The 15743-nt window shown below is 54.7% G+C and overlaps 1 protein-coding gene across 12 annotated transcripts in view; it reads right to left on the reverse strand.

Annotated features, from left to right (window-relative positions):
- CROCC (ciliary rootlet coiled-coil, rootletin) overlaps positions 1–15743 on the reverse strand; it is a 78331-nt gene that overhangs the window by 26221 nt on the left and 36367 nt on the right. For 11 of the 12 annotated variants that reach the window (XM_077972533.1, XM_077972578.1, XM_077972572.1 and 8 more), the window contains 11 exons: positions 12637–12873; positions 11777–11873; positions 11028–11111; positions 10377–10610; positions 9408–9607; positions 5875–6057; positions 4555–4699; positions 3754–3900; positions 3179–3409; positions 1663–1856; positions 1261–1388 (listed from right to left, as the gene is read on the reverse strand). In XM_077972533.1, coding sequence (XP_077828659.1) covers positions 1261–1388; positions 1663–1856; positions 3179–3409; positions 3754–3900; positions 4555–4699; positions 5875–6057; positions 9408–9607; positions 10377–10610; positions 11028–11111; positions 11777–11873; positions 12637–12873 — 1880 coding nt within the window. Of the gene's footprint in view, positions 1–1260; positions 1389–1662; positions 1857–3178; positions 3410–3753; positions 3901–4554; positions 4700–5874; positions 6058–9407; positions 9608–10376; positions 10611–11027; positions 11112–11199; positions 11342–11776; positions 11874–12636; positions 12874–15743 lie in introns of all 12 variants that reach the window. The other variant, XM_077972586.1, reaches the window with a different exon arrangement.

The raw sequence follows: 15743 nt of genomic DNA on the forward strand, positions 1-15743 counted from the left end.
GAGAATCGCTTGAACCAGGGAGGCAGAAGTTGCAGTGAGCCGAGATTGCACCATTGCACTCCAGCCTGGGCGACAAGAGCGAGACTCTGTCTCAAAAAACAAACAGGCTGGGTCCGGTGGCTCATGCCTATAATCCCAGTAGTTTGGGAGGCCGAAGCAGGTGGATCACCTGAGGTCGACAGTTCGAGACCACCTTGACCAACATGGTGAAACCCTGTCTCTACTAAAAATACAAAATTAGCCAGGCGTGGTGGCACATGCCTGTAATCCCAGCTACTTGGGAGGCTGTGGCAGGAGAATTGCTTGAACCCGGGAGGCGTGGAGGTTGAGGTGAGCCGAGATCATGCCATTGCAATCCAGCCTGGGCGACAAGAGTGAAACTCTGTCTCAAAACAAACAAACAAACAAAAAACAACCCTATTACTGACTCAGCACTAACTATAGGTTAAGCACCCAGCTAAGTATTCTAGATATAACTTCATTTTGTCTTCATAACATGCCTAGGTAGTTTATCCTCATCCCCATTTAACAGATGATGAAACGGAGGCTCAGAGGAGATCAGCAGCGACTTCCCAAAGCCGCACAGCTACACATAAAGCATCTCCTTTAATGACTGACATAAACATGCCTGTCAAATGTTAACTATCAGTATTAATGGAAATGACTACAGGAAATGGAAATGGTATAGCCACTATCTAAAAACCATCTCCCGGGTTGGAAATCCACCAGCATTTCCCTTCCTGGTTCTGTCTGGCTTAGGTGTACATGGACAGAAAAATTAATTTCCATGACCCAAGTAGGTGCTTAGTTAATGTTAGGTGAGCAGAAAGAAGCCCTGAGTTCAGACACTGGATGGGAAACGGTGTAGGGAAGCGGGACTGGGATTTGGGGGCCAAGAGAGTCATCTGAAAACCACAGAGAACTCGACTTTCTAACAGGCCTGATGAGGGATGAACTGTAGTTACTGTTGACTCAGCCAGGCACCATGCCACGGCCTTACACGCTTTTCCCACGTCATCCTGGCAATAGGCTTACAAGGTGGCCACTGACACCTCTAATAATCAGATGAGGAATCTGCAGCCCAGAGAGGAAAAGGGCTTACTCAAGGAAAGGTCAGGTCTAAGTGGTGGCACAGGACTAGAACCCAGACCAGCCAGACTCCTACTCTAGTGCTCCCAACTTCTGTGAGACCCCAGACCCTGGGAGGTTGCAGTCTGGGCTGGAGCCTGGTGTTCCCCCCAAGTCCCCAGCCCCTCGTACCAGTAAGGGTCTCCTTGGCCAGCAGCAGGGCCTGCCCCTCGGCTTCCAGATGCTCCCGGCGGGCCTCAAGCTGGGCCAGCTGCCGCTGCACCTCAAACAGGCTGCCCTCCAGGGCTTCCTTCTCCAAGCTGCAGCACATACAGTCCCTGAGGCCCTGGGACTCAGCCTCCCTGGACCCAGGAAACTGTGGATCTCAGGGAGTGGCCAGGCATGGGCCAAGTGCCAACCTACCTGCCTGGCCAGGTCCACACTCCCTGGGGAAGCCTGAGCCACAGCTAGGACGTGTTGGCAAGCCAGACTCCTTGGTAACTGCCCCTGGGGGCCCATGCCTGGGTGTGGCTGGTCATGGTATGGCCCCGGGAGGACCCCCCAAGGCATGTTGGGCAGAGCCCAAGGCCTTACCGCAGGCGCGTGGCCTCCTCTGACAGGGTCCTGCCTTCACGCTCCGCAGCCGCCAGCTGCACAGCCAGGCCAGCGCGCTCCTTGGCTAGCGCCTCCTTCTCCCGGGCCGCTCGCTCCAGCGCCTCCATCTGCCGCTGGGCCGCCCGCCGGGCCTGCTCCAGCTCCTGCTCCCGCCCGCTCAGCTGCCGGGAGAGCTGGCCCCCACCCAGAGACTGAGCAGCACTCCCAGCGCCCCCCAGCTTATTCGTCGTGCAGCACCCCAACTCTGGGCCTAACCCAGTCCTGGCAGAAGGCCTAGGTTCGAGGCCAGGGTATGCCCTCATGTGCTATATGTACTTGGGCAAGTCATGACTTTCTCTAGATCTGCAGTGCACGTCTGTACAAAAACGAGGGCCCGGCCGGGCACGGTGGCGCACGCCTATAATCTCAGCACTTTTGCTGGTGGATCACTTGAGGTCAGGAGTTCAAGACCAACCTGGCCAACGTGGTGAAACCCTGTCTCTACTAAAAATACAAAAATTAGCTGGGCATGGTGGTGCACGCCTGTAGTCCCCACTACTTGGGACGCTGAGGCAGGAGAACAGCTTAAACCCCAGAGGCGGAGGTTGCAGTGAGCCCAGATCATGTCACTGCACTCCAGCCTGGGCAACAGAGCAAGACTCTGTCTCAGAAAAAGAAAAAAAACAAAACCAAAAAAAACGAGGGCCCTCACTCAGCTTTGGGACTAACAAGTAACAGAACCCTTGTATTATGCTAAACTTGCAGAGAAGTTGAATATAGAAAACAGACACAAGTGCAGCTGCTCAGCAGGCCTCAAGGTGGAGACCTGCACCCTGCTCCTTGCACCCCCTGCCCCATCATCTAGAGGTCCCTCCCAGAAACCCAGGGGCTCCAGGATAGACACTGCATGAAGGTCATTGGATCCTTCAAATCCTAAGGACTCTTCCAGATGTGATGTTCCCAAAAGTCTAAGATTCCAATTCTAAAAGTCTTGACCTCTTATTAATCTGTATCATTATTATTATCATTATTATTATTTTGAGACGGAGTCTCACTCTGTTGCCCAGGTTGGAGTGCAGTGGCACCATCTCAGCTCACTGCAACCTCTGCCTCCCGGGTTCAAGCAATTCTCCTGCCTCAACCTCCCGAGCAACTGGGACAACAGGCGCCAGGTACCATGCCCAGCTGATTTTTTGTAGAGATAGGGTTTCACTGTGTTAGCCAGGATGGTCTTGATCTCCTAACCTTGTTATCCATCCGCCTCCACCTCCCAAAGTGCTGGGATTATAGGCGTGAGCCACTGCGCCCGGCTAGCCCCATGTTACAGATGGGGCAACTGAGGTATGGGGAGATTGGGCAGCTTGTCCAAGGTCCCCAGCTAGCAGAAGTGGGGCTGGATTTAACCCAGAAGCAGGCTCCAGAGCCTGTGACTTAACCCAGGACTGGATGCCAGGGGCTGGGAGCCCGGCCTGCCCCACATGCTGTCCACACCGCCCCCACACACGGCTTGGCCCACCTGCGCTAGCTGCTCCTGCAGCCGGCTGCGCTCATGGCGCAACGTGGGGAGTTGCTGCTCCAGCACCTCCTGGGCCTGCTCCGCCACGCGTAGGGAGCCCTCCAGGCCCTGCCGCGCCACCTCCTGCTCCAACCGCAGCTCCTCCAGCCGCTCCTGCTCTTCCCGCGCCACTGTGGCCTCCTGCTCTGCCTGCCGCTGCCGGCCCTGCAGGGCGGCCTTTTCTTCCTCCAGCTGTGGGCCGGGTACGAGTGGGGCCTCATGAGCAGGGCGCCCCTCCCGGGACCAGGATGCCTTCTCCACCCACCCACCACCCACAATAGCCCAGGGGAGGCTCCAAGGGAATAAGGGACAGTGCCCTTGGGTGTGTGGGACGCTGGGGAGGGGGAGATAAGGGCCCATGCAGCTTCTGTGCTTTGACGCCTAGAGAGGATAGACAGACAGAGGGAGACAGACAGAGAACCAGAGACAAAAAAGGAGGCAGCGGCCAAGACAGGTGCAGGGCTGGGCCCAGGGTGCCTCACTGAGTGGGGAGGACGGGTGGGCAAGGCAGGTGCGCCTGCAGGTGCACAGCGTACCTGGGCAACAAGGCGGTTCAGATCCAGCTTGTCCTGAGCAAGGCTCTCGTTGAGGGCGCTCAGCTTGGACAGGGAGTCCTGCAGGGAGGCCTCCTCTGCCCTCAGCTTGGTCATGGAGAGCTCGAGCTCCACGCGGCCAGCCTCAGCCTGCAGAGTCAGGCCCTCAGAGATGACGAAAGGCAGAAAGGTCGGGAGGAGGTGAGGAGAGACAAGAAGAGACCCAGAGAGACGGACCCTCGGAGACAGGGGAGGGGAGACAAGGAGGGGACATAGCGTGAGATGGAAAAAAAAAATCACCGCAGAAAGCCTGCTGCTTATGGAGCCATTTAAAAGCCACGCACCACAGAGCTGTGCAAAAATAGCTCAAGCTGCAGGGCAGGACCAGAGTTCAGAGGATCCCCTGAGTAGGATCTAGGGATAGCACTGCTCAGAGCCCAGGCTGCAGTGAACAAGGCCGGCCCCCCCGCCAAGGACTCTCTGGGCTGTAGCCCCAACTCTCAGGCCCCAGGAGCTGAGTCTCAGGTACTGGATGACCCTGAGCTATATAGGCACTGCCCCCAGGAGCATCTACAAGAGCAGGGATATGGCCATAAAGAGAGGTCAATCCACTTATACCTGGGACCAGAGGTCCAGAGGTCTGTGGCCTGCAACAAAGATCAGCCTGTATCCAGAAGGAAGGGGTCAGTCTGTGACCTGGCTCAGAGGTCTGCCTGACACTGGGACCAGTCCATGCCAGAGCAAGAAGTCTTTGGGCTGGGGGGCAGAGGTAGGTTTGTGGTTGTGCAGCAAACAGGGACCCACCTTGGTCAGCGCCTCGGCCACCTCGGCCTTCTCGGCCTGCAGCATGTCCCGCTGCAGCGTGGCGCGGCTCAGCGCCTCCCTCACCTCCACCAGCTCCTTGGCCAGGACTGAGCGCTTCCCTTCCAGCTGCTCTAGTTGTCTATGGCTGCGGGACAGAGGACGGGTGGGTGGCCCATGTCACTTTCCTGCCCTGAACCTCCTGTAGCCAGCGAGATGCTGGGCTGGGGACCAGGCCTGAGGCAGGAGTTTGGAGAGAAAGAGCCTGGCCCACAGGGCAACCAAGCCCACTACACTTAGCTGCATGACCCTGGGCCTCTGTTTTCACATCTGCAAAACGAGGTAACACTTGCCTCGTGACATTGTTTTTTTGAGACAGAGTCTTGCTCTGTCACCCAGGCTGGAGTACAGTGGCGCGATCTCGGCTCACTGCAACCTCTGCCTCCCGGGTTCAAGCAATTCTCCTGCCTCAGCCTCCTGAGTAGCTGGGATTATAGGTGCCCACCACCATGCCTGGCTAATTTTGTAGTTTTAGTACAGACGGGGTTTCCCCATGTTGGTCGGGCTGGTCTCGAACTCCTGACCTCAGGTGATTCCCCTGCCTCAGCCTCCCAAATTGCTGGGATTACTGGCATGAGCGACCACGCCTGGCCTGTTTTAAGGATACAGACTTCACATATGCTTAAAATGGTGCCTGACACATGTCCCCAAGGGCCTTCAGAAACAAGAATCACATGCACCACCACAGTCTACTAAACATCATCATCGATCACGTCCCAGAGAGGTAAGCAGCGCAGTGGGGAAGAGGTTAACTCTGAAGGCAGAATGCCCGGGTTCAAATCCTGGCTCTTCTGCTAATTAGCTGTGTGACCTGGGGCAAGGAACATGGCTTCTCTGTGCCTCAGTTTACCATCCACAAAATGGAGATAACAGCTTCGACGACACAGAGTTATCATAGAATTGAATGAGAACTGAATTGCTTAAAATGGTATCTGGCACTTAGTGAAATTAGTAAGGATATTATTATGATCATAACTAAATTTTAAAAATACTATTGTTAATATTACTACTGTTATTTTAATTATTGTTGTTATTATCATCCAAGTTCTACCTTTTAACTAGTTCTCTGATCCCAGGTAAGTGACGACACCTCCCTGAGCCTCAATTTCCTGAAATGGGACTGGTTAGAAAACCCAGCATCAGAGGGGTCCAGATGGTAGGAGGCCCAGGACCCAGTGGGTGCTCCCTAACTCCCCAGGGGCACTGTCAGGTGATCTGAGGCACATTTGAAGGGCCCTGACAGGGAGGCGAGACGCTGCTCACCTGCGCTCAAGCTCCCGGCGCACCCGCGCGCCATCCTGCACCGCGTCCTCCTGCTCTTCCTCCAGCCGGTCCCGCTGGCGCCGCAGCTCCTCCTGGGCAGCCTGCAGCTTCTCACGCTCCTGCCGCAGCTCCTCGGCCTGCTGCTGGGCCACCTGCAGGCTGTGGGCCAGGTTGCTCTTCTCCCTTCAGGACAAGGGGAGAGGAGGGGAGGGGATGCTGGGGCTGCTCTCCCCAGGGAAGGTGGCTGGCTGCTCCTCTAGCCATGAGCTACATCTTCCCATCTTCCAAGGCAACTGCCTCCAGGAAGCCTTCCCTGACCACCCTGCCCATGGCTGACTCATTTCACTCAAACCCTCCAGCAGAAGAACCTAGCTTTCCTTCTCCCCAGCCTGTCCACTTGGAGGCCCAGTGGAGTGAATGGAGGCACTGGGGTGACCTCCAAGCACCCCACCAGGTAGAAGAGGCCACGCTGGGCTCCTGGGACACACAGGCAATTGTGCCACCAGCTCTGCTAGGCCATGTGACCAGGAAATGCCCCCTATAAACACCCCATGCCTCTCAATTCTGGGAAGCCTGATAGAGCTGAGTCTGCAGATCCCACAGCTTCCTGCTACATAGGCACATGGTGGCCACAGCAGGGGCGGGAGGAGAAGGCAGCAACGGGGACCCCAAAGACTTGCTGTGAGCTGCCACTTTCCTCACTGGCAGTAGGTGCAAAAAAACTTCACGACATGATTTTTTTTTTTTTTTCCTGAGATGGAGTCTCACTCTGTCACCCAGGCTGGAGTGCAGTGGTGTGATCTCCCCTCATTGCAAGCTCTGCCTCCCAGGTTCACACCATTCTCCTGCCTCAGTCTCCTGAGTAGCTGGGACTACAAGCACCTGCCACCACACCCAGCTGATTTTTTGTATTTTTAGTAGAGATGGGGTTTCACCGTGTTAGCCAGGATGGTCTTGATCTCCTGACCTCGTGATCTGCCCACCTCGGCCTCCCAAAGTGCTGGGATTACAGGCATGAGCCACCGTGTCCAGCAATTTTTTTGTTTTTTGTGTTTTTTAGATGGAGTCTCACTCTGTCGCCCAGGCTGGAGTGCAGTGACACAATCTCGGCTTGCTGCAACCTCCACTTACAGAGTTCAAGCGATTCCCCTGCCTCAGCCTCCCGAGTAGCTGGGATTACAGGCACCTATCACCACGCCCAGCTTTACTGCATTTTTAGTTAGAAGCGGGGTTTCACCATGTTGGCCAGGCTGGTCTCAAACTCCTGACCTCAAGTGATCTGCCTGCCTCAGTCTCCCAAAGTGCTGGGAATACAGGCGTAAGCCACCATACCCGGCCCTAATTTTTTTTATTTTTTACTTTTATTTTTATTTACTTATTTTTTTTGACACAGAGTTTCACTCTTGTTGCCCAGGCTGGAGTGCAGTGGTGTGATCTCAGTTCACTGCAACCTCCGCCCCCCAGGTTCAAGTGATTCTCCTGCCTCAGCCTCCCAAGTAGCTGGCATTACAAGCATGCACCACCACGGATGGCTAATTTTGTATTTGTAGTAGAGACGGGGTTTCTCCATGTTGGTCAGGCTGGTCTTGAACTCCTGACCTCAGGTAGTCCTCCAGTCTCAGCCTCCGAAAGTGCTGGGATTATAGGTGTGAGCCACTGTGCCTGGCCAATTTTTTTTATTTTTAGTAGAGATGGGGTTTCACCATGTTGGCCAGACTGGTCTCAAACTCCTGACCTCAAGTTATCCACCCGCCTTGGCCTCCTAAAGTGCTGGGATTACAGGCGTGAGCCACTGTGCCCAGTCGACAATGTGCTGTTAAGTACAAATAGCAAAATGCCAAATGAGATGTTTGCTGTGAACACAACTACTTAAAAAGATCTCCTTTCCAGGCATGGAAAGCCTCAGTTTACTCTCACATGGACCTGAATTCCAATTGCCACCCTGCCACCCCCAGCCACACAACACTGTAAGAGTCTGAGCGAATCTCTCAAGCTTACAACAACAGAGTTCCAAATTGCATGAGTTTGACAGGAAGGCTAAATGACAGAGTACATAAAAAACACTCAGCCAAGAGCCTGGCACACAGTAGGTGTTATAGGCATGAGCCACCACACCCAGTCTGAATTTTCACTTTTTAATATTTTTAATTAAATTTAATAGAGCCAGGCACAGTGGCTTATGCCTGTAATCCCAGCAATTTGGGAGGCTGAGGTGGGAGGAGTGTTTGAAGCTAGGAGTTCAAGACCAGCGTGGGAACATAGTGAGACCCCCATCTCTACAAAAAATTCAGAAATGTTGGGGGCTTGTCTAGCATCCTTGGGGCTGAGATCAGAGTTGCCCAGGACCTGGGGAGGTGAGGTCTCAGAGGGTGGTGAGGGCACAGAGGAAGGGAGTGGAAACCTAACTCTCAAGCATCGGTCCCATATCCTTCCCCAGGCCAGGCCCAGGCCCTGGCCCCCAACTAGGAACAGTTGGGAGGTAGAGGTGGGAGGATCGCTTGAGTCTGGGAGTTCCAGGCAACAGTGAGCTGTGATGGAGCCATTGCGCCCCTGCCTGGGAAACAGAGCAAGAGCATGACTCAAAACAAAGCAAAACAAAACAAAACAAAACTGAATAATAAAAAATAAATGTTGGCCAGGCACGGTGGCTCACGCCTGTAATCCCAGCACTTTGGGAGGCTAAGGCGGGCGGATCACAAGGTCAGGGGATCGAGACCATCCTGGCTAACACGGTGAAACCCCCGTCTCTACTAAAAATGCAAAAAATTAGCTGGGCGTGGTGGCGGGCGCCTGTAGTCCTAGCTACTTGGGAGGCTGAGGCAGGAGAATGGCGTGAACCCAGAAGGCGGAGCTTGCAGTGAGCCAAGATCACGCCACTGCAGTCCAGCCTGGGCGACTGAGTGAGACTCCATCTCAAAAAATAAAAAATAAATAAATAAAAATAAATGTTGGCCAGGTGCGGTGGCTCATGCCTGTAATTCCAGCACTTTGGGAAACCGAGGTGGGTGGATCACCAGGTCAGGAGTTCAAGATCAGCCTGGCCAAGATGGTGAAACCCCATCTCTACTAAAAATACAAAAAAAATCAGCCGGGCGTGGTAGTGGGCACCTGTAATCCCAGCTACTCGGGAGTCTGAGGTGAGAACTGCTCAAACCTCGGCTGCGGAGGATGCAGTGAGCCAAGATCGCGCCACTGCACTCCAGCCTAGGCCACACAGTGAAACTCCGTCTCAAAAAAAAAACAGCCTGGCGTGGCAGCGGGCACCTGTAGTCCCAGCTACTCAGGAGGCTGAAGCAGGAGAATGGCATGAACCCAGGAGACGGAGCTTGCAGTGAGCCAAGATCGCGCCACTGCACTCCAGCCTGGGCGACAGAGCGAGACTCCGTCTCAAAAATAAATAAATAAACAAATAAATAAATATTAATAGGCACATGTAGCTACTGGCGACAATATTAGCGCATAAGGCTCGACTAGTGTTATGCCTAGATGTTTATTTATTCTTCAGCAGCCCCCAGCTCAGACCTCCCCGGCACCTGCTCAGGAGCTCGTTGGCACTCCGCAGCCGCTGCACCTCGCGCTGGGCGTCCTCCTGGGCCTGCATGGCGCCATCGGTCTTGTCCCGCAGGCGCTGCAGCTGTTCCTCTAGGGCCCGCCGTTCACTCTCGCTGTCGCTAAGCTGCTTCCGCAGGGTGCCCAGCAGGTCCTGGCTTGCCTCATAGCGCCCACGCATGTCCTGGGGCGTGGGGATCACAGAGTCTAGAGGGGTCCTGGGAGGCCTCCAGAGCCCACCTACTCTCTACTGGTTCTAGGGATACACACCAGCCTACGCTAGGCGGGGTCCAGGGTCTGGACCTGACCTGGGACAGGATAGGGGCCTAGGCCTGAGATCCAGGCTTCCATTCCCCTACTATGTGCCCTCACCACCCTCTGAGCCCTCACCTCCCTGGGGTCCCGGACAACTCCTATCAAAGTCTCCCCTCCCCCCATGCCACACAAACCCCCAGGAACACTAGTCTCCTGGGATCTGACCGGCACCCCCCCAGGGCTCCCAGGCCCCTCCCCTTTGCATCCTGGTTCCACCCTCAGACTCCTCCCTACCCTGACTCTGCCCCTAGTTGCCAAGTTCCTCTCATCCTAGGCTCAGATTCCCCTTGCTAGACCTTTTCCCAGGGTCCTGGCTCTGTATGACCAGGGACCTGTCTCCCTCTCTACCAAGACCCTAACACTGCCGCATTCCTCTCCCTCCACCAGCTGCCCAAGCACCCCTTCTTCTGGGCTCCATTTCACCGCAGAGCTCTCGGCCACCTCCCTGGGGGTCCTGACCCCCTCAGACACTATTTCTAAGGGCTCTGGCTGCACCACAGGGCGCTCAGACTCCTGTTCCGGACCCTGGCTCCGGACCCGGACCCGCCCCCGCCCCTGCCCCCACCCCCAACCCAGAGGGCGTGAGCACCTCCCCCGGGGCCTCTGGTGGCGCCCAGAACACTCAAACCCCTTCCTACCTGGACCTGCAGCTGGCGCTTGTGCAGGGCGGAGTGGATCAGGGCGAGCGTGGAGGAGTCTGAGCAGGCCGGGGAGGGGCCTCGGCGGGGCGAACGGCCTCGGCCCGGTGAGGAGCGCCGTGGTGGGGACGGGGTCCGCTGGCCCGAGAGCCCCCGCAGGCTGCCATCGGACGCATCTGCCGTGCGCTCGGAGCCACTCAGCTGGACACCGCTCTCAGAGTCCGACAGGACGGCCTGAGGGTAGGGGAGGAAGGCAGAAGGAGGCCAGAGTTAGGAACCGCGGGGTTAGCTGGACAAAGAGGCCCAGACTAGGCTGGGGGCCGCCTCATCCCAAACGATCCCTCCTACAAGAAGCCTTCCTGATTTCACCTCCTCCACTAGTTCAGTTCTCAGCTCGCAGCTGAGGCCTCCGATTTATTGCGAAGACATCATTTGGTGTCAGGTGGGCTCCGGAAGGGCCGTGCCTCCCCTCTGAGACTGGGGGCTGCCCAGGGCAGGGGCCGGGTGAGTTAGCAGGGGTGCTGAGCAGCTACAGCCTGGGCCCTAGGCCCCCACCCATTTGCAGTTCAGTCCCAGGCCACCAAAAGGCGTGGTGGGGGAGCCCGGGACCGCCTGGCAGGGCCCTGTCTTCCCACCTCTCTGGGCTCACACCTGTGCCAGGTCCCTTAGGGTCTGCTGTAGCCCCTCTCCGTCCTCTGTCTCCAGGGCCGCCTGCTCCTGTAGCCGCAGGGATTCCTGGAGTGCAGTTAGGGAGACAAAGGTGGTCCAGGTTCTGTCTTATCTCAAACCTCCCTTTCCCCTCCCTCCCTGGCCCACCACTGACCAGGTGGCCTCTGAAGCCATGTCCATAGGCCAGCCACCTGGTAGACCTCACAGCAGGCCCGAGGCCCTCGCTGAACAGTCCAGGCCCAAAGAAGAGCTGTGTCCTGCCCCAGGTCACACAGTCGATTGGAGGAGAGCCGAACCTAGAACCCAGGCCAGGCCCCACACAGAGGGGTGACCAAACCAGGCTGTACCCTGGGGTAGTGAGTGTCCCACTGGTGGGGGAGGGGGAGCAGCTGGGTTGCCCGAGGCAGCATCTGGACCTGGAGAGCGTGGATGGGAGTTCAAGTCCCCACTCTCCCGCTTACTGGCTCTGAGACTGGACAAGCATTTCCCCTCTTGGGCCTCAGTTTCCCCATCTGTGTCATAAGGATTATGCTACAGGGCTGCTGGGGGAAAGAAATGGGATGGAGGAGGTGAGTGTGCTTACCACGAAGACTGCACACCTGTGAGGGCTGAACCTGAGTGTGAGTGGGATGCTAGGGGTGGCCCAGGTAGCCCAGCCCTAAGCCTGTGTCCATGGATCTGGCCGGTACCCCATCCCACCCTGCCACATCTCAGGGGAAGCTACAGCTCACCAGGGCCTCAAGCTTCTCGGTGAGGTCCTTGTTGACCTGATCCTTCTCCACATTCTGCTTCTGAAGACGCTCCACTGCCAGGCCCAGCTCTGTCACTCTGGAGTTGGGGGAGCAACAGAGGTGAATAGGGGACCACCCCTGCCTCTCAAATCCAGTAGCTCTGTGTCCACCATGCTTCTCCAAACCTGAGGCAGGGACCCTAACATCCACCTCCCTGGCTGTGTGACCTTAGGCAAGTCCCGGCTCCTCTCCAGACCTCACACTTATCTGTGAAACAGGAGTGAGGTTCCCACCAGCTTTATCTCATGGGAAAGCACTTGAGGACGTGTCCAGGTGGCAGGAGTAAGGGGCACAAGCTCTTTTTTTTTTTTTTTTTGCGACGGAGTTTCCCTCTGTCATCCAGGCTGGAATACAGTGATGTGATCTTGGCTAACTGCAACCTCCACATTCTGGGTTCAAGCGATTCTCCTGCCTCAGCCTCCCTCATAGCTGGGATTATAGGCACGCGCCACCATGCCCGGCTAGTTTTTGTATTTTAGTAGAGACAGGGTTTTGCCTGTTGGGCAGGCTGGTCTTGAGCTCCTGACCTCAGGTAATCCCCCTACCTTGGCCTCCCAAAGTGCTGGGATTACAGGTGTGAGCCACCGCACCCGGCCACAAGTTCTGTCATCAGAGGCTAAGCTGTTTATGATATACACCGGGCAAGTGCCTTCGGAACCTCAGTGGGGTGCCTGGGAAGACTGGCTGAGCTTGCAGAGGAAGGCCCCGTGCCTAGTGAACAGATGCTCCCTTCTCCCCAACCCTCCAGTTTTACCTTCTGCAGGGACGCCTGCCTTGTGCAGCACCCACCAGGTACCCACCTGGCACTGAGGTCAGCCTTGTCCAGGTCGCTCTGCATCTGCTGCTGGGCCAGGTCCTTCTCGCGGAGCACCTTGTCCCGCAGCTGCTCCTCCAGCTGGGCCTGCAGCAGGGCCTGCTTCTCCAGGGCTGCCTCCGTCCGGCTCTCTGCCAGCCGCAGGCCCGTGCTCAGTCCCAGGCCTGCCTCCTGGACAGCTCGTGATGTCCGGGCCAGCTCCCCTCCCAGCTGCAGCAGGTCCCTTGGGGAGAGAGCATAGGCTGGCGATGGGATGGGGCTCGCTCCCAACTACAAATTAAAATTATGCTGGGGCCAGGCATGGTGGCTCACACCTGTAATCCCAGCACTTTCTTTGGGAGGCCAAGACGAGCAGATCGCCTGAGGTCAGGAGTTTGAACCAGCCTGGCCAACATAGTGAAACCCCATCTCTACTAAAAATACAAAAATTGGTGGGGCATGGTGGCACCCGCCTGTAATCCCAGCTACTTGGGAGGCTAAGGCAGAATTGCTTGAACCCAGGACATGGAGACTGCAGTAAGCCGAGATCATGCCACTGCACTCCAGCCTGGACAACACAGCGAGACTGCGTCTCAAAAAAATAAATAAATAAAATAAAAATAAAAATATATTAGGCTGGGTGCGGTGGCATGCACCTGCAGTTTCAGCTATGTGGGAAGCTAAGGCAGGACTGCTTGAGCACAGGAGTTTGAGGCCAGCATGAGAAACATAGTGAGACTCCATCTCAAAAACAAAAGAGGAAGAAAAAGAAAAATACAGCAACAAACCCTACACTGGGATGCCATTTGTCCACTATCAGATTGGGGAAAAAAAAAAAAAAGGGTCACATAATACACAGGGAGGGGCTTTGGGGTAACAGGCGCTCCCCTACACAGCTGGTATGAGGGTGAGTACAACCACAAGGGAGGGCACTGGGGGAGAGTTCCGAGAACCATGCATGCATAGGACCTTCCCACCAGCTCCTCCTCTAAGAATGTATCCAAAGATAGACCCCAGCACAGAGGAGATGGCTTGTGGACAAGGAGGTTCACTGCAGCACTGCTCGTGTAAAAAATCCTGGTGACAACCTGAATGTCTATCAAAAGGGGACTGTTACTAAGTACATGATGGTACATCTATTCAGTGGAACACTCTGTGGTCAAAGAAAACCAGTGAAAAAGTTTCTCCTGGTCTGACACAGAGCCACCTCCCAGTTAAAACTGGTAGGTGAGGAAAGCATCTTCAAGAACTGTGAACATGAAATTTTACCAGGCGTATATAAAAAAGAGTGTGTGTGTGTGTGTGTGTGTGTGTGTGTGTGTGTGTGTGTGATCTGCTTTATTTGATTATATAAGATAACCCTGGAAGGTCACTTAAGAAACTGATAGGCCAGGAGCGGTGGCTCACGCCTATAATCCCAGCACTTTGGGAGGCCGAGGTGGGAGGATCACCTGAGGTCAGGAGTTCGAGACCAGCCTGGCCAACATGGCAAAACCCCGCCTCTACTAAAAATACAAAAATTAGTTGGGTGTGGTGGCTCATGCCTGTAATCCTAGCTACTTGGGAGGTAGAGGTGGGAAAATTGCTTGAACCTGGGAGATGGAGGTTGCAGTGAGCCAAGACTGTGTCACTGCACTCTAGCCTGGGAGACAGAGGGAGACTCCATCTCGAAAAAAAAAAAAAAAAAAAAAAAAAAGGAAACTGATAATGCATCTCATGGTAACTTGGTGGCCAAAAGAAAAAAGAAAAAAATTGTATATATAAAAAGAAAAAGAAGCTGATAATGCTGCTTGCCTCCAAGGCGGGAAGGGGAATATCTAGGGTCAGAGGTGAGAGGGAGCCGTTTTACTGTGTACCCTTTTGAAATGTGAACCTTGTGAACATGTGACTTAATCAAAAGTAAAATATAAAAATATTAAAAGGCTACTTAAAAATTTTGTTTTTGTTTTTTTTGAGATGGAGTCTCTTTCTGTGGCCACCAAGGTAGGTGGATCACCTGAGGTCAAGACCAGCCTGGCCAACATGGTGAAGCCCCCATCTCTACTAAAAATACAAAAGTTAGCTGGGCTTGGTGGCTCACGCCTGTAATCCCAGCTACTCACGAGGCTGCAGCCATAGAATTGCTGAACCCAGGAGGCAGAGGTTGTAGTGAGCCAAGATGGCGCCACTGCACTGCAGCCTGGGCAACAAAGCGAGACTCCATCTCAAAACAAAAAAAAAGACAAAGCAACCATTCACATTTTGTGAATGTCTATGGATCTGGATTCAAACAAATTGTAAAGAAAACACTAAAGCAAGACTATCTGTGAATTTTTTTTTTTTTTTTGGAGACAGTTTCACTCTGTCACCCAGGCTGGAGTGCAGTGGTGTGATCTCGGCTCACTGAAACCTCTGCCTCCTGGGTTCAAGCGAGTCTGGTACCTCAGCCTTCCCAGTAGCTGGGATTACAGGCGTGTGTCATCACGCCTGGATAATTTTTGTATTTTTAGTAGAGACGGGGGTTTCACCACGTTGGCCAGGCTGGTCTCGAATTCCTGACTTCAGGTGATCCGCCCGCCTGGGCCTCCAGAAGTACTGAGATTATAGGCATGAGCCACTGCACCTGGCCTATCTGTGACATTTATGAGACATATGGAAAATCCAGACACTGGCTATTTGATGGTATTAAGAAAAGATTATTAAACCAGGTGTGTGTAATCCCAGCACTCTGGGAGGTCAAGGCAGGAGGATCACTTGGGCTCAGGAGTTCAAGACCAGCCTGGGCAACAAAGTGAGACCTCAACTCTACAAGAAATAAAAAAATCAGCAAGCCTGGTGGCATGCACCTGTGGTCCCAACTGCACAGGACCTGAGGTAGGAGGATTGCTTGAGACCAGGAGGCCGAGGCTGTAGTGAGCCATAAAGAAAAGAAAAGATAAAGAAAAGATTACTAACTAAAAGGTTTTTAAGGCACTAAATGAAACACCTTGGCCCCCTGCCTTGGGGCTCTCTCCACAGCCTCCCCGACACTACTGTTGAGTGGACTGCTCACACCGATCAGACGCCCCTGTTCAAAGATCAGGCAGGCCCAAGCTCCCCCGCTGAGGCAGGCTCTCCTTTCCCTGTACCAGCCCT

The sequence above is a fragment of the Macaca mulatta genome, chromosome 1 (genome assembly GCF_049350105.2).
Source record: "Macaca mulatta isolate MMU2019108-1 chromosome 1, T2T-MMU8v2.0, whole genome shotgun sequence".
In the NCBI taxonomy this organism is placed as follows: domain Eukaryota; kingdom Metazoa; phylum Chordata; class Mammalia; order Primates; family Cercopithecidae; genus Macaca; species Macaca mulatta.